The following is a 21,065-nucleotide window of genomic DNA, read 5'->3' on the forward strand; positions in this document are numbered from 1 at the left end:
TCTGCATGAGAGAATATTGAGGAATTCAAACATGTGGTATATTTTAACACACGCTCACAACAGATGAACTACTGGAAACTGTTAAGACAACAAATTTTAACATTTAACATGTCCTAGACAAGATACATTACAGCTTCACATGTTTTAAAGAAAGATCAGCGAATCTCACCATGGTAGAAATAAATCAGTTCCCCCTTGGTTCTGTATTTGATTCAGGCACTTTTAAGACATGTTGCGATGGTAAGTTGCAACCCAGTTCTATGCAAATGCAACAAGTGCAAGTGATCGGGAATTTTCTTGAGGCCAAATACTGCTTCAGGCTTCAAGTAACTCAATGACATGTATGGCCAGTTTTTAATGAATATTGTTAGGCTTTCCACTCAGATCTTCACTCAATTTTCTTTTCCAGTTCTCAAAATAAGAACTGTTTGGAATTAATCATCAGCTGGAAGGTTACTGGAGTACAGCTTTACTACAGAAGTCCAGTGCAATCAGATGGGTTTGGATTCCAATGCTACGTCTGTGTGAGTCGAGACTGCATGGTATGACTCAGGAGGGCTAGGATGAGGATCAGTTTTTCTGTAAAAAAAAAGTTACAAATATTTTAAATATGTACCTATTATGTTTCAACAATTACAATCTTTTGTTTAGTTTTCCTGATAGGAAGAAAAAAAAGGAAAATAAATACTTTTCCATTCCACATCATGCTTGCTGACTTTTTGAAAACAATATAAGTAACTTTCACATTAAAGCAGCAGCCATGTTGTTGCTTCTTGGGCAGGAAAATCAGTTGTTGAAACTATAGAAGCAGAAGTTATCTATTGGTTAGCAACTGCAGGATATTAGAAATAAAACAGATAAAGCAGATTAGGATTATATAAGCACAACAGAAATAGGCCTGGGACATGTATAAGCCAGCAACAGCCAATAGATTTCACAGGCACTAGTATCCAGACGGGGAACTTGAGCAAGTGTCAGCACTGGAGCTTCCACAAACAAGCAGTATTGCTTTTTGTTTATGGACAGGAATGAAGTTATTTTTGTCTACTTTGTAAAGCTGCAACAAATCTATGTCACTGAGTGGATGCCATGTCACTTATGAAATAAAGTGTTCCTACAGAAGTGTTTCCACCAGAAGTGGTTGGGTGAGGAGAGGAGGCATCACACACTTGGCTAACAGGAAGCCAGGTACATGCATCGGCACTCTCACCTGCTGCGCTTGGTTTCCACTGGACATGGTAAAGTAGCAGTAATCTTCTCATCCCAAACGCAAACATACAGTGGCCATCACTACTGAAATAGTGGGACTTGCTTCTGAGCAAGCTTGCATTGGATTGCATTGCCGACTTTTTTGCCATAAAACAAGATGGCATAAGGAGAGCTGATCAGAAAACCCAAGTTGTATGCTCAGAATTATATAAGTAACTGTTCAGATTTGTAATGTGACTAGTCAAAGCATTTGATGCATTAATTTGGCAAAATTGAAAAATGAATTGTTAGCTCCAAAGAATGTATGAAAAGGAAGGGTATTTCCTTTTCATATCTCCTTGCTGTAGTCTTCTGCACAGACACACTCAGGCTGCTTTTGAAGGTCGGTGAATAGTGTCTGTGTGGCAGAAGAGTTGGGAGAAATCACAGACACCCTGCCCTTACATGAGTAGAAGTACCTTCCATTCATGCTAGAGTCCCTTTGGATTCAACCTAGAAGTCTAATTTTAAAGTACTGAATTTAATCATTAGTTTATAGCCAACAATGTTATACAGACATAATATATATGTTAATATTTATAAGATCAAACAGTGTTCTTGGCTTTTATCCTGGAGTTAAAACAGATATAAATAGAATTAAACACATACACACACACTCCTGTAACAAAATAACATTCAAGTATTTAAATGTGTCCATAGTTATAATTGAGGGCAAGAGTAGTTACTCCTAAATGAAGTCTATGCAGTGTGTCCATGCAGGTGCACTAGTTGCTACAGACTAGAAGAAGAGCCCTTTGCTATCAGATTATACCACAATTAACCATTATAAAATGTAGGCTACTGATGACTCAGAGCCAGGGTTTTTGAGAAAAACGCACAGAAAAAGAAACTAAGTTTAGGAGGCCTAGAGGAGTCGCATGCCTTGCTGAAGCTTATCAGTAAATACATGCTTGTAAGCTGCTGCAGTAATGGCAATTTTGGAATGCAGATATGGGTGGAGAAATTAATGTGCCGTGTGCACAAGGGAAGGTGGGCATAAGTTAGAAGATTGACCAATGGAAAGATGGCAGGTTGACATTAGGGGGCCAATCAGAATGTGCCATGAATTTTTGCTTGTAATGTATAAAAGTGTAGCACCCCTATAGGGGTGTGTGCTTGTTTTGCGAATTATCACCTTGCACCTCTTCTGGCCAGAATGAAATAAAGCTTGTTGGACCCTTCAACCTGGGTGTGGTCATTTGGCTGTACTGCACACCAGGCAACGGACCCCATTTGGGAGACAACACTACCAACAACACAAAAGCATTTTTGGTTATGGGTCAAACAAGCAATCAGCAGAAAATATTTGACTGGTTGGTCAACTGACTGGCATTCCAACTCTAAAATCTGAATAAATGTGTTTAACTTTGCAAAGATACGACAGTGAAAAGAGGTGAATTGGGGAAAAGAGAACCAATGAGGGAGATTAATGTGTTTGCCAAAGTAGGTCCTTTCCAAGGTCCTCCGATTTCTATGCTTTAATCAGGTCCTGCTTACACATTTTCATGTTTTAATTTATAATGATGAGAACGAGAAACTTAAAAAAAATCCATGAGCTGATTGGATCACTGTAAAAAAGGGGAACCTGCAAACACAAAACCTGTTATTGAAAGAACAGTTGACTAGGAATGAGAAGGTTATTCAGAGCATACAGTGGAATGAATATATTGTAACTGGCACTGAATCTGTTAGAAAGGATTGGCAATCTTTTATTTTGCAAGAAATTTAAAAGCAGATAGAGATGCTCAAAATTCAATAGACAACTATAAACATGAATACCTTCAACCACGTAAGATTCACAGGTTTAAACACTCTCAAATATAATCTTACAGAGTTGTCCAAACATCAAACTAAGGACAACTGCAACACAATCCTTTGCTATTTCAGTTCTATGACAAATATTTGTGCAGACCACCACCTAGGCTTTCCAGTGGTATGCACGTTAAGGTATAATTTGTCAGGAGTCCCAACTATATTTATCTTTGCCATATCCAAGATCATAGGGTTGCATCAGTAAGCTTTGGTACCAACTCCGAACCCACGGAATTTTAAAGACTTGAAAGTTAGGATGATCACAGGTAACTAACCTGTTAAGAAATTATTGCACCAAGTGTTCATGACTAATAAATCATAAAACAACTGCTATATTAATCTTTGGAAACACTTTAATCAGTGCTCACAAAATTATGTGAACCTGTCTACATACGTATAGTATATACATAATATCTAATAGGAAAATCACATACACAATGCTATCGCAAAAACAGTCAATCCTGGACAGAGAAATAGAGACAAAGAAAAGTTATGAAAGACAAAAGTCAGAATAATTATATTTTAATATATCTAGAAAGTTACTGGTATAAGAGGTTGGTTTAGACTACAGCCCTAGCCCAGATTACTCCAGGAAAAAAAAGTTATTGACTTCAGACAGGACTGTTCAATGAATCCATTTTACTACTGTGTCTGAAAGTCAAAATCACAAATTGTAATTACCCCGACTGCCCCAATATCTGTAGATTAGAGTGTAACATTTTCTATCCTTTTTGATAGTAGGTTTTAGGAATTTCAGCACCAGAATATTGTTAAATCTGCATTAGGATGATGTAAACTGAGGCAGACCATTTTTGTCACTCCAGACCACTGCTGGGAACGTCATAGAATATAGACTGGCCATTTTAGTTGTTACTGTTTCTTCTATGCTGGCAGATTAGCACAACTGTTCAGCATAAAATATACAAGCCCCTTCTGAACACTAAGCACATTTACATGGGAAGTGTAGGCTGAAGGCAAAGTGAAGCCGAAAGGCAAAGCAAAGCCCAGAAACATATACTTGCTCACACAGCCACAAATGAAGCTACAAGGAATCAGATATGGCTTATCTTGGGCCGACTCACCCCTTAATAAAGAAAGATCTGCATTTCCAAATTGCAGCAATTGCACCAACCCCTAATAAAACAGCCACCACAGATCCTTGAAGGGGAAAAGAGAAAGAAATCCAGTGATACAGTGTAATGATTAACAAGTAAAGTAATTTTTTCCCCCTGTTCAGGAACAGACTACAGTATCCCAGTCCTACCAGAGGCTAAAATGTAATTCCAACAGTAGCTTTAAAACAGGTTTGAGACAAGAACCCCAAGCAGAATCCAAATCCTATTACAGACTAAATACAAACACAAGATAGATAAACTTTAAAAATCAATGTGATTAAAAATTGTCCATTTGCTCTGGGCACGAAGAACCAGCATTAAAAACTGCTTTTAGTGTTTGACTACTTTCATTGGTTTCCAGTTTTCATACCCACTGACTTCACAGGGAAGACAGGTGATCTCTCATGCACAAGCAACATAAAAATATACGGCTTATGAAGATGACTTTATAATGTGTCCAGTAAGGTTATAACGGTAACCTCATATTGTCTCCATTAAGCTATACAGAATTTAAACCACAAACTGGAGAAAAAGGAGAGGAGAGTCACAATTCCACCAGGCATTAAAGTATAATAGCAGCAACTGTATATTGAAGCATCTTACTCCATAATTACTTACCAACAATAATTGCCGTGGAGCTGTTTGATCCTAAAATGGAAGGGGAAAAAAAGGTTTGAGCTATAATTCAAAGCTATAAGTGAAAGATTATAGTGTGATCTCTCTAGGTTGTATTCAACATAGTGCTAAGGCTAACATTCCATCAGCCCAAAGATTTCTCCTTGCGCAACAGAATGCTCTTCCACCACACCCCTAAATCTGCTCTGGCACTTCCTCCAACCCACCAGAGATTTGGGAATGATGTGGGGCATGCATGGGGGGGAGAGGGAGGTTCCACTGCACTAGTGGTAATCCTTATGCTATTGCTACTATTTAGTTGAATACCACCCTTTGTGTGCATACACCCATACTGAATAGTATATAGTATAATATAATATTAAAATCCACAATGAAAGACTGAATGTAGAGAAATTTATTTATTAATTCAAAGTATTTATCTAGTTGGAACCCAGAAATTGGGTTCTCACTACAGTATTAAAAATGCATTCAAATGTTTTTAATTACTTGTTTTTATAGAAAATTTTAGTATTTCTTGTAAACCACTTAGAGGTTTTGTTACAATTAAGTGGTATATACATTTTGTTAAAATAAATAAATTTGTTTCTTTAAATCACTTCCCATCTGAGGATCCCAAAGTGGTTTACAGAATAAAATGTTAAAACATATGAAGTAAAATAAGTATTAAAATAAACAAACTCTAAATAATATCAACAGCAAACAATCAACAGAGTATCTAAAATGAACTAATACCTGGTCAGGGAAAGCCTGAGCATACAAATGTATTAGAAGCACCCTACTGTTCGTAGGTGCCTCCTTTATAGGAGTGGAGAGGCTATTGCAGAGTGAGCACCTCTACAGAAACAACCCATTTCTGTGTTGCCTCCAAGTGACATATTGTTAAATACAGCACCGTTAACAAGGCCTCTTTAAATGATCTTCACATCCTAGCAGGTCTGATTAGGGCCTATTCAGACCTACTAGGATGTTAAGATAAAAGAGAAAGGCTGTCTGTTTTGTGGTCCTGAGTTGTTTACTTTCCTAGCTGTATTAATGTGTCTCTGCCATGTGTGTCAATTTTGTTCTGTTTTAAATACATATGTTGCCTTTTCTGTGTTTGTTTTAATTATTACCAGATTTTAACTGTTTTATTGTACATCACCTTGAGACGATTGTAGAAGCCAATGAATAAATTGATAATATTTGCAAAAATCTCTATACTGCCAATATTAAGAGGAATATCCTGGCAATAAACAGCATAAGAACAATAGAATTACATCCATCAAACAAATACAAAATATATCACAGATTAGTAAATCAAGTTAGCACATCAACATAGCTGGATCACTTCTCAGGTAAAACCCAGGCAAGTCTTAAGCAGGCACCTAAACAACAAGACTGTCGATAACTACCTGTTGTTCATTGAAAGTGCATTTCAAAGGGCAGGTGCTGCTACATTAAAGGCCCAGGCCTTAGCAGACATACAATAAACCTCAGCAGCATACAACACTACTAAGAGTGTCTCTTGTGAGGATCAAAGTGACTGGACAGGGATATAAAAGGTAAAGTGTTCCCAAAAGTAACCTGGCCCCAAGTTGTTTAGGCAAGACTTTAAACTTTGCCTCACAGCACACTGGCAGCCAGTGCAGCTCTGTCAGCAAAGGTGTTATGTGCTGTCCACAGGTCACCCCCTTCAGCAGCCTTACAGCAGCATTCTGCACTAACTACAGCTTCTGGACCAACCTTAAAGGAAGCCCCATATAGTACGTATCCAGTCTGGAGGTTACCAATGCCTAAACTATTATCATCCTAGAAATAGCTGCAGTTATTGAACATCAGCAAAAGGTGCTACTAGCTGCTAAAGCCATTTGGGCCTCCAGTGACAAAGATATATCCAGGAGCACCCCCAAGCTTGTATGGAGGAAGGACAACTCCATTTAGAACAAGCAACTGACTCCTCTCTCAGTCTCAGGAACTGCTCACCTGCAGAACTTCCATTTTAACAGGTTTCAAGTTCAGTTTATTGGCCCTCATCCATTCCACCACTGCACCCAGTCACTACTGTGGAACCTGTGAGGGGGGTGAAGAGCACTTTCCTAATGCTCCTCTTTGGAACAAACCCTGGAGATAGGAATGGAGTCACTATAAAACAGTGCCCTGATACCCATTCTACAGAGATGGTCCAGGAGAATACCTTGGCTGATGGTATGAAAAGCTGCAGAAAAAAATGAGAAGCAGCAAGGTCTCACCCCCTCTCTCTCATCCATCAGGGCAACCAAAGCCAATTCAGTCTTGAAACCAGTAACGTGTCTAGATAATAGATGTTTTCCAAGGCTGCTCAACATCCTGCCGCCTGCTCTCAATCACTTTCCCCAAAACAATGAACAGTTCTAAAGGGGCCCAGTAACCGTCTTCATAAAAATGTAAGAAGGAATGGTCTTCGAAGTCTGTATACTAATGCCCAGAGTATGGGAAACAAACAGGACGAACTTGAACGCTTAATACAGAAGAATAAATGCAACTTGACAGGTATAACTGAAACTTGATGGGATGACTCCCATTACTGGAATACAGCGACTGAAGGATGTAATTGCATCCTAGAGTGTTTAAGGAAGTGGCTGAAGAACTCTCGGAACCGCTGTCTATTATCTTTGCAAAATCATGAAGGATTGGTGAAGTGTCGGATGACTGGAGAACTAATGTCTCTATCTTCAAAAAGGGCAAAAAGGAAGAACCTGGGAACTACAAACCAGTCAGCCTGACATTGGTGCCTGGGAAAATTTTGGAGCAGATTATAAAGAGCACCTTGAAAACAATGCAGTGATTACTAGACACCAACACGGATTTATCAAGAACAAATCTTGCCAGACTAATCTTATCTCATTTTCTGATAGGGTAACCTCCCTGGTAGACTGTGGGAATGCTGCGGACATAATATATTTTGACTTCAGCAAAGCTTTTGACAAAGTGTCCCATGATATTCTGATTAGCAAGCTAGCTAAATGTGGGTTGGATGGAATAATTAGCAGGTGGATCCACAGTTGGATGCAGAATCGTACTCAAAGAGTGCTTATCAATGGTTCCTTCTCAAACTGGGGGGAGATAACAAATGGGGTACTGCAGGGCTTGGTCCTGGACCTAATGCTCTTCAACATTTTTATTAATGACTTGGATGAAGAGATGCAGGGAATAGTAATCAAATCTGCAGATGATACAAAATTGGGAGGGATAGCTAATACTTTGGAAGACAGAAACAAAATTCAAAGGGATCTTGATAGGCTGGAACATTGGGCTGAAAACAACAGAATGAAATTTAACAGGGATAAATGCAAAGTTCTACACCTAGGACAAAGAAACCAAATGCAGTTATAAGATGGGGGATACTTAGCTCAGTAATACTACATGTGAGAAGGATCTTGGAATTGTTCATCACAAGCTGAATATGAGCCAACAGTGCAAAGTGGCTGCAAAAAAAGGCAAGCACTATTTTAGGCTGCATTAACAGAAGTATAGTTTCCAAAGCACATGAAGTATTAGTTCTCCTCTACTGGCACAGATTAGGCCTCATCTTGAGTACTGCATCCAGTTCTGGACCTCGCACTTTACGAAGGAAGCAGACAAACTGGAACAGATTCAGAGGAGAGCAACAAGGATGATCAGGAGACTGGGAAACAAAGCCCAGTGAGGAGAGACTGAAAGAGCTGGGCATGTTTAGTCTTGAGAAGAGAAGATTGAGGGAAGATATAGCACTCTTCAAGTACATGAAAGGTTTCCACACGGAGGAGGGTCAGGATCTCTTCTCGATAGTCCTAGAGTGCAGAACATGGAATAATGGGCTCAACTTCATCAGGAAAAACTTCCTAACTGTTAGAGCGGTACGACAATGGAACCAATTACCTAGGGATGTGGTGGGCTCTCCAACACTGAAGGCATTCGAGAGGCAGCTGGACACACCTGTCGGGTATGCTTTAATTTGGATTCCTGCATTGAGCAGGAGGTTGGATTTGATGGCCTTATAGGCCCCTTCTAACTATGATTCTATGAGGCATTTATGACCTGAAGCTGTCACAAACCACTGAATCTTTAGGAGCAATCATATTGAGAACATGTAGTGTCTCACTATTCCACACCAAGGAAAATCCCCCAGGAAGAATCCATTCTCTGGGAGCGGACCAATTTAATGGGTCCTCACTGCTGCAGGGGAGGACTAGTACTCTGAGTCACCAGATAGTGGTATGACCACGATAATGGGATAATATAAAGCCCTCCCTAATATCCAGGCCATATCCTCACACTCTGAGACAAAGACTAGATTGAGGGTATGTCTTGCACTATGATCTGATCACCACTTGAGACAGCCTTATGGCTATCATGGAAGCCATGAAGTGTTGCTAGAGATGGGGGAGAAATTCTATTCAGTTCGCTTTTCAAGCCAAATCTATCAAATTCACCTTTTCCAAAATAGTATGAGAATTGAAACACAGCCATCCTTTGAAATCCACACTTACTTGAATTTTGTGATGCAATTTGCCAACAAAAATACATATATCAGGGAAAGTTGAATCTGAAACTGCAGTTTGATGTAAAATCAGACAGATTACAGTATGTTGCTGCTTAAGCAATGACTCTAGCTGTTGGAAAAAACAAACTTGGCCTGCCTAAGATGCATGTTTTCAGCTCAGTACTCCACTTAAGAAAAAGTGGGCGTCAATTAAAAACAGAGCACACCTATAATTTTGCTAGAATACAGGTCACCTGCCACTGTTTTATCTTGTACAAATTGAGACACTCCTCATATCCATTGGAAGCTATTTTGCAGAATAGTCAGTGCCATTATTCCACAATTGTTTTTTGAGCTTCTTTTAGTGTTGTAAAGTATTGCTGTAGTTCACATACTCACAGAAACAGAAGCAAAAGAGAATGATTTCCTATAGGAAACTTCACTAAAATGGACCATTGGTCTCACCTGAAGGGTGATTTTCCTATGAGTCCGGACATCACAGCGGGTATTAGCTCCACCTATCGTGCGAAGGCAAGAATGTCTTTGAAGTCAAGACTAGGGGCGTCAGGCCCCTCCCACTCTCCAGTTCATTCGCAGCAAGTCTAAGGAGAGATATCTAAAAATACAAGAACAAGGCCAACAGGCCTGGCAGCAGGAAAATAACACAATAGTACCATGCATAGTAACATGACTCCAACATAGCGGTATAACAGAACTAGAAGTCTTGACTTCACTTTTAAATTTAAATATAATAGTGTAACAGTAATATAGAACACATTAGAAAATATATAGTCATCCTCCAACTGGGAGGGTCGTGATGTCCGGACTCATAGGAAAATCACCCTTCAGATGAGACCAATGGTCCATTTTCCCTATGAGTCCGGCCATCACAGCGGGATGTACCCCAGCAGCCCATACAGGGTAGGACCGGATGCTAATCCTCATTAAGAACCTGTTGCAACACTCGTCTGCCAAAAGATGCGTCAGCAGTGGCATAGCGATCAATTTTATAATGCCTTATAAATGAGTGTGGGGTAGACCAGACTGCAGCCCTACAAATATCGGCAACAGGACCATTGGTGGCAAAAGCAGCCGAAGTGGCAGCTGACCTGGTAGAATGAGCCGTTATACTAGCTGGAACTAACAGCTTCAGAGACTCATATGCTAAAGTAATACATGCCCTCTACCAACAGGATAAGGTAGGATTGGATACTTTATGCCCCATAAACCTTGGATGAAAGGATACAAAAAGAGACTCCGTTCGTCGAATCTCTTGGGTCCTAGACAGGTAGGTCTTGAGAGCCCTCCAGACATCTAACGAATGCCAAGACTTCTCGAGAGGATGGGTAGGATTCGGGCAAAAGGAAGGCAAAACAATGTCCTGGTTGCAATGAAAAACTGAATCGACCTTGGGACGAAAGGAAGGATCAGTCTTCAGCACAACAGAGTCCTTATGGAAGACGCAGAGGTGTCGAGCAGAAGACAATGCGCCCAACTCCGAAACGCGTCTGGCAGATGTGACTGCGATCAGAAACAAGACCTTGAAGGACAGCATACGTAGGGGCACAGTCCTGATGGGTTCAAACGGAGGGCGTTGCAAAGCCTGCAGAACTTTCGGCAAACTCCATGAGGGAAACCGATGGACAACAGCCGGAGAGCGAAGGGCGACTCCCCTCAAAAAAGGTTTGATGAACGGATGTGAGGAAATAGGAGCTCCAGGGGAGGACACTGAGAGAATGGACGACAGAGTGGACGCATGTCGACGTAGAGTGTTGGGTCGAAGTCCCATCATAAAGCCGCTATGGAGAAATTGCAGCACCTGATGCACAGTGGCCTGGGATGGATCATGGTGGTGGGACTGACACCACTTGGAGAAAGCCACCCAGGTATGTTGATAAATACGAGTAGTGGATGGTCTTCTCGAGGCTAAAATAATATCAATCACAGCGTCAGACAGTCCAGCTGACCTCAAATGTCCCCGTTCAAACGCCACGCTGTTAGATTGAGCCAAGTAGGGTCCTGGTGCAGTACTGGACCCTGGGATAGGAGGTCTGGCCTGATTGGAAGTGTCCAAGGATCCATCATCGACATTGCCAGAAGATCTGAGAACCACGGTCGGCGTGGCCAAAATGGTGCTATCAGAACCAGCTGTGCCCTCTCGGCTCACGCCTTCCTCAAGGTTTTGGCTAACAATGGTATGGGAGGAAAGGCGTACAAGAGACCGTCTGGCTACGGTATTGTCAGAGCATCCATTGCTTCTGCTGTTGAATCCAGGTATCGGGCAAGGTACCTGGGAAGCTGGCAATTGCGACTGGAGGCAAACAGGTCGATTGAGCATTCGCCGAACCGACTCTGAAGACGATGGAAAATGGCTGAGTGAAGTTTCCATTCCCCCGGAAACACCTGTTGTCTGCTGAGCCAGTCTGCTGTCACATTCCAAATCCGTCTGAGATGTTCTGCTTTCAGGGATTGTAGATGTTCTGCACAGACGAAGGTGAGGGAGGGTAAGTCCTGCAGAGGACGAGACCTGGTGCCCCCCTGTCTGTTCAAATGTGATTTTACACGCGTGTTGTCCGTTCAAATGAGGACATGGTCCAAAGGGAACAGAGACTGAAAATGAATTAGAGCTAAATGTACAGCTTTTAGCTCCAGCCAGTTGATGCTTTGAGTCTGCTCCGTGGTGGACCAAACCCCCTGAACGTACTGGGAGTTGCAGTGGGCTCCCCAGTCTATGAGGCTGGCATCTGTGGTTACAACAGATCTGTGTGGTTCTCTGAACGGCGTGCCCTTGGAGAGGTGTTGGGACCTCGTCCACCAGCGGAATGATAGGCGCAGTGCAGGGATCAAGCGAACTTTGCAATGGTTGGAGCTGGCAATGTCCTGTTGAAAGGGCAGTAAGGTCCATTGCAGATGCCGAGTGTGGTCTCGAGCCCATGGCACAATATGGATTGTAGAAATGAACATTCCGAGCGCCCTGGCTAGAAGCATGACGTCTGCTGATGTTTGTTACATCAGGGACCTTGCGATGCTTGTGATGGCAGTGATGCGATCTGGAGCCAGGAATACCATTGCCTGCAGGGTATCCAACATTGCCCCTAGATGTAGTAGGCGTTGGGTTGGTTAGAGATGGCTTTTGTCGACGTTGACAAGCCAGCCGTAGGTCTCTGCCCTGGAAGCGTCGGTTCCAGGAGCCCCTGGATGAATTGGAGTCATAGAATCTGACATTGTGGCCTCGTCCTCCTGGCCGCGTTCCTTGAAAGGACTGGTTAGTACGGAAGGAAGGAAAGTGCCTGGAAGGCCTATGGTCGATGTTCTGGACAATGGCCAGAACCGGTTTGTGGGCGTCTTTGGGATCAACCAGCACTGCCTTTAGAGCTTCCTCGCCGAAGAGTAACGATCCGGAGTAAGGAGACCTGGCCAGATTCATTCTGGCCGCTGAATCAGCCTGCCAGTGGCAAAGCCAGAGGGTCCCTCGAGCGACTATCTGAGCCATCATGGCTCGTGCCCCCAAATGAGTGGCATCCAAGGTGGCATCGGGCACAAAAGCTGCTGTCTTACGCAACTGTACCAGTGACCTTCTGAGGGCGACAGGATCAGGGTTAGTGTCCTCTAGAAGACCATCCAGCCACATCATAGCTGCTCTGTAGAAAATGGAGGCTGAAGCGGAGGCACGCGTGGATAGGGCAGTGGCCTCGTGGTTTTTGCGGAGGGTGAAGTCTATTCGACGCTCAGTAGTGTCCTTTAGTTGGGATTCCCCTTCCCTGGGCAAAAGGGATCGTGAAACGAGGTGAGCGATTGGTTCATCTATGCCAGGGATGTGTAACTTGGTGGCAAAGTCCGGAGCTAGGGCGTAAAGCCTGTCAGCCAGGTTCTGGAAGTGGCGAGATTGAAATGGTTGAGCCCATTCTTCAGATACCAATTTGGCAATTGGGTCCGGCACCGGGATGTAGTGTTCAATAAGTGCAGGAGATTTGAGAACCTTGGCCCCTTTGATGGCTGGTGTGGAAGAAGTTGAAGGCGCAGTCTGTAGACCAAGGGTATTAACTACCCTGCGTGCCAGGGGCTGATAGTCTGAGGCATTAAACAAGCGATACGATGTATCCTCCTCATGATCTGAATCGTCGCTCCAGTCATCTCCTTCAACGTGGTCAGTGAAGGTTGACTCCTCCGCATACGAGGCTTCGTCAATACATCTGCCTCTGGCGATATCGAAGGGATTTGGTGAGCAGGAAGGATGAGCTTCATGACACGCATGTTGGTCCATGTTGAGTTGAGGTATGGCCGGAACTTGTGGTAGTGACTGCATTTGGGTGATAAATGCCAGCATGGCTTGAAGTTGGGAGAAGAAATCAGGGGACAGCTGCAGCCCGGTTGTGGCAGATGTTTGTGCCTGAGCCGGTATTGGAGCAGATGTTTGGGGCGGTAAAACGGAGGGAGGCTGGTTAGGTGAAAGCTGAGTGGAAAAGCCAGCAAAAACCTCCTCGTCAGAGAAAGCAGCAGGGGAATGAAGTATATCGTTTATGTGTGCCTGAGTTGCTGTGGTAGTGGTGGTGGTTGGCACAGAGGCATAGCGTGGCCGCTTTGGTTTGTTATGGCTGGAAATATGTTTTGTCTTAGCCATTACTTTAACATGCTTAGACTTAGTCACCTTGGAGTGTTGTGGCTGGGCTGTTTGTGACATGCCTGGCTGATCTGGCATCATACTGGCTGATTGCGACATGCCTGGCTGTTCTGCCATCTTATAGAAACTTGGGTGCAGTACACTGCCACGGAGGGGGCAGGATGTAAAGACCCGAACTGGCACAGCGTACGACCACGGAGGGGGTAGAATACACTGGCAGATGGCTAAGTGCACTGCCACAGAGGGGGCAGAATGCACTGTGGTATCAGCGTTAGTATAATATAGGCTGTATTTTAGGTTTGGTACATGGCCACAGAGCGGGCAGGATGTACAAAATATAGTTCAGATTAGTGCTGTAGGCTGGATTTCAGGCGTGGTACACGGCCACAGAAGGAGCAGGATGTACTGAATATAATTCGGATTTAGTACAAGTCAGCACTGATATTAAGGCTCCAGCCTTGATGATACTGAATATAATTCAAATTTATTACCAGTCAGCCACTGATATTAAAGCTCCAGCCTTGATAATACTGAATATAATTCAGATTTTGTACAAGTCAGCCACTGATATTAAAACTCCAGCCTTGATAATACTGAATATAATTCAGATTCAGTACAAGTCAGCCGCTGAAATTAAAGCTCCAGCCTTGATAATACTGAATATAATTCAGATTTAGTACAAGTCAAGCACTGATATTAAAGCTTCAGCCTTGATAATACTGAATATAATTCAGATTTTGTACAAGTCAGTCACTGATATTAAAGCTCCAGCCGTGATAATACTGAATATGATTCAGATTTAGTGCAAGTCAGCCACTGATATTAAAGCTCCAGCCTTGATAACACTGAATATAATTCAGATTTAGTACAGGTCAGCCACTGATATTAAAGCTCTAGCCTTGATAATACTGAATATAATTCAGTTAGTAGAAGTCAGCCACTGATATTAAAGCTCCAGCCTTGATGATATTGAATATAATTCAAATTTAGTACAAGTCAGCCACTGATCTTAAAGCTCCAGCCTTGATAATACTGAATATAATTCAGATTTAGTACGAGTCAGCCACTGATATTAAAGCTCCAGTCTTGATAATACTGAATATAATTCAGATTTAGTACAGGTCAGCCACTGATTTAAAGCTCCAGCCTTGATGGTACTGAATATAATTCAAATTTAGTACAAGTCAGCCACTGTATTAAAACTCCAGCCTTGATGATACAGTCACAGTAAATTTGTGTGTGAGGAAGCCCTGTGTAACTCTGTCTACAACACACAGACAACACACATACAGATAGCTTGCAGGGAAGGTATCCGATGGTTAATAAAGGGGTAACAAAAAAGGCGGGAAATTTGAATTCAACAAAAATGGCAGGAAAAAATGATCTAAAAATGGAGGAGAAAGACAGAGCAATGGCGGCCATCTGGTAACAAACTGGGGGAAGGGTAGCTCAGCACAGCCTCGCAGGGGGAGCCGCGGGGCAGATAGCCGCACTAGCGGCTCCAAGAAAACCCCCAAGAAGAAAGAGCAGATAGAAGCCTGTGCGGGATAAGGCAGCAGTAGGCAAGCCGCTGCCGCCGCCGGGACCAGGACTCTCCGCGGCGAAATCAAAGTGCCGAGAGAAGCCTGTGAGGGATGAGGCAGCAGCAGGCAAGCCGCTGCCGCCGCCGGGAGCAGGGCTCTCCACGGCAAAATTAAAGTTGCGGAGAGAGAGCCGGATCACCAGGCTCTAGGGAGGCAGAACCCCGGCAGGTAAAAAAAGGTTGGAAAAAAGGCAGGGAGCCGCAGCCGCAGGCTCCCGCCTGGGAGAGAACCGCAGCCGCAGTCTCTCCAAGGGCTCCACAGAGCGCGGCTTGAGACAGGGAAAAACCGCTACGGGAGAGAAAGAGCTGCGATCTCCCGAAGCTCAAAACGGCCAGAAAACCACAGAACACCGCAGCCGCGGTCTCTGTGGGGGTCCTCAAACAAGCAAGAGAATAAACGAAAAATAAAAGGTTAAAGACCAATCAGGAAGAACCTCAGCCGCGGTCTCTGAGGAAAGAACCTCAAACAAGCAACAGAGATAAATGACATTTAAACACAAAGTAAACAAATACGAAAACAACTTAGCTAAATTCTACGCTATAGGATCTCAATGATAGGATTTCAATCTTGTTCGCAGGAAGGCAAGAATGAACTGGAGAGTGGGAGGGGCCTGACGCCCCTAGTCTTGACTTCAAAGACATTCTTGCCTTCGCACGATAGGTGGAGCTAATACCCGCTGTGATGGCTGGACTCATAGGGAAAATTGCAAAGTAAAGCAAACATATTTAAAGTGACTATCTGAACTGTATCAACTGTATTAATATTGTTGCTTCCTCCCTGCGTTATCTGGGCTGATTGCAGGCATTGTCACCACTCACCATATGCTCAGAGGCACGTTACCCAATTCTTCCAAGCTACACAGGAAGTGGATTGGACTGTGCAAGACCAACCCAAATTGTGTTTGCATTTTTACAAATTTGTAGGCAGTATAATATCTCAGAGAGGAGGATAGGTTTCCTGCTCTTCTGGTGCATTCACTATAGCTGCCCAATTTCCCTGCTTTTTAAAGTTTGATAGAAATATCTGTTGGCTATAGGTACGTTCTTAAACCGCAAGGTTTTTTGCCTATTAGTGAATTGTTGTTATTGTTTAAGTCAGCCTTGGTCTGAAAGACAACAATACTCTCCTAGATCAGTTTTTTTAAAAAAAATTACAACCATTTCACAAACCCTTTGTTTGGTAAAGAAAAGAAGCCAACTGACACAGCATATTGGAATTGCTTGTATTAGATCGACAACACAGAACTCAGGAAAGGCCTTTTTTGGATTTTCAGAGCGCTGCCATCATCATGTTTAGCTGCAATGCATTAGTGAATTGAAGAGAATGTTAGAATGGATTTAATCAAGGTCAAGCTTAATTCCAGAATTGCACTGGGAATTCATGAGACAACAGCAAGCAAACCATGGTGATATATTCAGTTGAGGATTATATGCATGCTGGAGTCTATGATATGCAAGAATCTCAGGAGAAATACTGAGCTTCAGAAAACAAACTGCTCCTACTACCTTAATTTTCCATTATATACTTAGGAGAGAAGCCCAAAGCAGAATGGTCATAGCTCAGTGGCAGAATGCCTGTTTTGCATGCAGAAGGTCCCAGGTTCAATCCCTGGTATCTCCAGGTAAGACTGAGAATGCCCCCTCTCCAAAACAGTGGAGAGCTGCTGCCAGTCAGTGTTGACAATATTGAGCTAGATGGACCAACTCTCAATAGTAGGGAACTTCCTATTTGCCAGATTGTCCCCAGATAATAACGAGCTTTCCTCTCCCCTTCTGAACTACAAGGAAGAGAGAGCAAGGCTACAGAGATTTTATAGGGTTGCTTCACAAGAGTCTAACATGTAGGATCCTTCCATCCTCATCCTGCCCCCACCTAACAAGGCTGATTGGCAAGAGCTGAATGTTCCTGGAATCATTCACAAGGCCTGGGAATACTCCCCTACTACTTCTTGCTTTCTCAGGGTCTTAGAATTCTTTCATCGTCAACCCAAAACCATCTCAGATAAGCTGCCATGCCCATTAGAAGTGAAAGAGCTAACCTAAACCAAGATTAATAATTAATGTTAGTCACCACCACCCCCTTTTAGCTTTACCTGTGTCATCTCTAGGAGGCTGTGTCTCTGGACTGCGTGTAGATCCTATATGAAAGAGGGAGTTTATAAAATACTGCTTTGGAATTAATGAAAAGTGGTACAGAAAAATATAAAATAATGGGGGAAAAAAATGGAAAGATTTGCCTGAATTTCCTAGAAATAAAAGAAATGCCTTACTGTGAAGAAAGCCATTCCATAATTGAACTACAAATTCAAATACAAGGCTGGTCAGACCTAGAGAACCTTCTAGAGCAGTGGTTCCCAAAGTTTCCCCCCCATGGACCACCTGAAAATTGCTGAGGGTCTTGATGGACCACTGAATGGTTTTTATGTTGTAGCAACTGTCCTGCACTAGATGCCAGGGCTGTGGAGTCGGTACGCCAAACCTTCGACTCCAACTCTATTTTCCTACTGTCCGACTCCGACTCCACGCAAAATTGCTTCCAACTTAACAGCCCTGGAAAGCACTGTAAATGTCTTTTTGAATTGGAAGCTCTCGTAGGAGCATTTTTATTGCTGAATATGCACTGAATATGCGCCTGAATATGCGCAGATCTTGGCATCACAGCATTCGTCTTCATCTGGGTCCTGTGTCATACACTGACACACAAAATGTTTTCCATCTTGAGTTATGGTGAAATGCTCAAATACAGCTGACTTCATGGGAAGCTTCTTTGACATTTTGAATTTATATTTTAAAAAATTTGTCAATCAAAATTTATTTTGAAGCCGGAGTCAGTACATTTCTACCGACTCCGACTCCACCCAAAATTGCTCCTGACTCTGACTCCATGACTCCGACTCCACAGCCCTGCTAGATGCTGTATGATTTTTAACTGTATTTTTATAGACATGCCATAGATGACCTTAATGAAGCTCATGGACCACCAATGGTCCATGGACTAGTTTGGGAACACCTGCTCTATAGTCTACAGCAGAGAAAGGCCCCACAAAAAACTAAAAGAGAAGAAAACAAAACAAAACATTTACCCAAATAATGTCCAGACTGATTTTTTGCTGAAGTTGTCCAAAGTTCCGTATTAAACAAAAAGTATTTTAGACAATAAAGCCATTCAGAGACAGCAGTGAACTTGGAGTTGGGTTACAACTGACCCAGTCATCTGAAGGTAACTGGGATACCCAACAAGCATTAGAAGCTTAAGGAGCAAATGTTCTCTTTATAAAATTTACATCCTGTACAGCAGAACAATTGCTTCCATTTCTCCCTCATACTTTTCCAGAAGCTGTATTCTCAGAGTTCTCTGTATATTAGCCTCCTCACTTACATTATATTCTTTTAGTTTCCACTAGCCCTATCACTTGACCTCTACTAGCCTATTTGCCTTAATCATCCCCAAAAGCAAACTCAGATGGTTGGAATGCCTACTGGATTGCAGCCAGAATAGCCATTGAGAAACAGTAAGGAGGTATCTGCATGCTTGGGAGAACCCTGAAGTTTAGGGCAAATCCCTCAAAACATAGCCCAATGAGGAATTAGCATTCTGAGTAGGCAATGAATAGAGTGGCAGTTGGAAAAGAAAAACAGAACATAAGCAGGAAAAATGGAACGCACTGCTTGGAGGAAATAGGTTGCTGGAATTTTGAATAGGCACAGTCTTTTTAGGAGGTATAATACACTGTGGCATCCTGTTGCAGGTTCCGCTTGTTTCACATAATTCTCATGCCTCAAAACGACTACTTCTCTACCATGTGCCCTAGTCTCTTCACAATATTCTCCCAATACACTTAGCCCTCTCTTTGTTGAGTTATCTGGGTTCATCTTGACAGAGTCAATTTCCCCCCAAACTTGTTTTATCTACAAGCTCACTTCTTGATCTGTATTTCTTTAAATGCATTATCTCTGGTGATTCACAGTGCACATCATTTTATTTTCCCAGAGGCCATGTTTGACAGGTGGGTAAACTTGCTAATTGTTGGGGCTTCCAAGCAATGCACACTGCTCTCTGCAAGCCCCAACAATCAGCTGACAGTCAGGGTTTGCAAAGAGCTGTGCAAGATGCTATGCAGGTGCTTAACAAGCATTAGAAGCTTGTTCTGAAGCATTTTAACCTCCCAAAGCTGCAAACTGATTTTTGGTCTAGCTGCGTCTTCTTTCCTCAATAAAAGACTATGGAAAGTTGTTGCTAGTCACAGCACAACAGACCATATTACGCTACATGGACCAATGGTTTAAATTGGTATAAGGCAGTTTCCCCCTCTCTGTTTGTATATAGGTTCATAGTGCATCAACGCACCTTGAGCGTAACACATCGTGACCAAACACAATTTTCCTTGTATGTAAACTGCCCTAGGAATTTCTACTGAAGACTGATATAGAATTTCTATAATATATATAATCCTATGATTGTAAAAAGCAATTGTTTACCAGTCTCAGGGTTTGGAGTTTCTTCACTTGGCTCAGTAGTTGACCCTATGGTTGGACCTGCTGTGTAATAAGAGATTTATAGCAACTTTGAAGTGCGGACTGCAAATGCATGTATGCCTCCTTTCCAAGAGTTAGGAAAGTCCATATGGGGTACCATTTATGGGAGATTTACACACACAGAGAGGTTTCTTTGGAAACTTATCTTTGGAATCAGGTTTAGGAAGTTAATATATAGATATAGACATAGATATAAACTGTTGATTTTATTTATATTTTGAATATAACTTCATCTTGTTTTTAACATCCAGTTTTGTTTGCATTTTCAATGCATATTTTATGTAAACCACTTGGAGGTTTTCATGATTAGGCAGTATATAAATCTTGTCAAATTAAAAAATATAAAATAAAGATGGTTCGGAATTTCTTGATGACCTGATTTACCCATACCATACCATAATCGTTTTACTTGTTTAGCAATATGCCATTACAAACATAGAACATTCAAAGCTGAGACACAAATTTAGCTCTTAAATTCCTAGCTGCAGGGCAAATAAGGAAACCCGCAATGAGATATATATATTTCTTTGTCCGATAACAAAAAACACACAAACTCACTCGGTGAAACAAAATTTTTCCTACAACTAAATTCAGAAAGATATTTCTCACAAGGATCTTTATACAAAGGACACTGGGAAACATAACCCAGTGTCCTTTATATAAAGATTTACTCATGGAAGATGGATTATGTCATGTTATAGCTGATGCACCTGACCCAAGTTAAGAATACCCATTGGTATTTGTGGGGTAAGGTAATTCTGACTCAAAATTGAGACATGAAAGTCACATTTTTCTAACTCACCTGTAGTCGTATTTTTATCATCTCTATCTGGATGTACAGTGGCAACAGTGGTGGTGAAAATACCTGACAAAAAAGACAGGGGACAAAGAAATAAGGATGTTCAGCATTAAAGTTCAACACAATGATTCTGAAAGACAATGAAAATGGAAATGGACTGCTTTCAAGTCGATCCTGACTTACGGCAACCCTATGAATAGGGTTTTCATGGTAAGCAGTATTCAGAGGTAGTTTAC

At 42.2% G+C, this 21,065-nt stretch overlaps 2 protein-coding genes across 2 annotated transcripts in view; both read right to left on the bottom strand.

Moving 5' to 3' along the window:
- Nucleotides 1-21,065, bottom strand: part of CR1 (complement C3b/C4b receptor 1 (Knops blood group)) — a 296,948-nt gene that overhangs the window by 183,387 nt on the left and 92,496 nt on the right. Inside the window, exons 14-19 of the mRNA XM_061630611.1 lie at nt 20,833-20,895; nt 19,974-20,033; nt 17,588-17,632; nt 4,794-4,823; nt 4,143-4,218; nt 494-579 (exon numbers count right to left, since the gene is read on the bottom strand). Coding sequence (XP_061486595.1) covers nt 494-579; nt 4,143-4,218; nt 4,794-4,823; nt 17,588-17,632; nt 19,974-20,033; nt 20,833-20,895 — 360 coding nt within the window. The remainder of the gene's footprint in view (nt 1-493; nt 580-4,142; nt 4,219-4,793; nt 4,824-17,587; nt 17,633-19,973; nt 20,034-20,832; nt 20,896-21,065) is intronic.
- On the bottom strand, nt 4,794-14,585 carry LOC133387397 (uncharacterized). Its single transcript, XM_061632064.1, has 2 exons — nt 9,757-14,585; nt 4,794-6,033 (listed from the first exon to the last, which is right to left on the bottom strand). The coding sequence occupies exon 1, from the start codon at nt 14,027-14,029 to the stop codon at nt 10,475-10,477; it is 3,555 nt and encodes a 1,184-aa protein (XP_061488048.1). The 5' UTR covers nt 14,030-14,585; the 3' UTR covers nt 4,794-6,033; nt 9,757-10,474.

This window comes from Rhineura floridana, chromosome 6, assembly GCF_030035675.1.
Source record: "Rhineura floridana isolate rRhiFlo1 chromosome 6, rRhiFlo1.hap2, whole genome shotgun sequence".
Taxonomy (NCBI): domain Eukaryota; kingdom Metazoa; phylum Chordata; class Lepidosauria; order Squamata; family Rhineuridae; genus Rhineura; species Rhineura floridana.

Excerpts from the sequence above, each read along its gene's own strand:
- LOC133387397 (XM_061632064.1), bottom strand. The coding sequence starts at position 14,029 with ATGGCAGAACAGCCAGGCATGTCGCAATCAGCCAGTATGATGCCAGAT.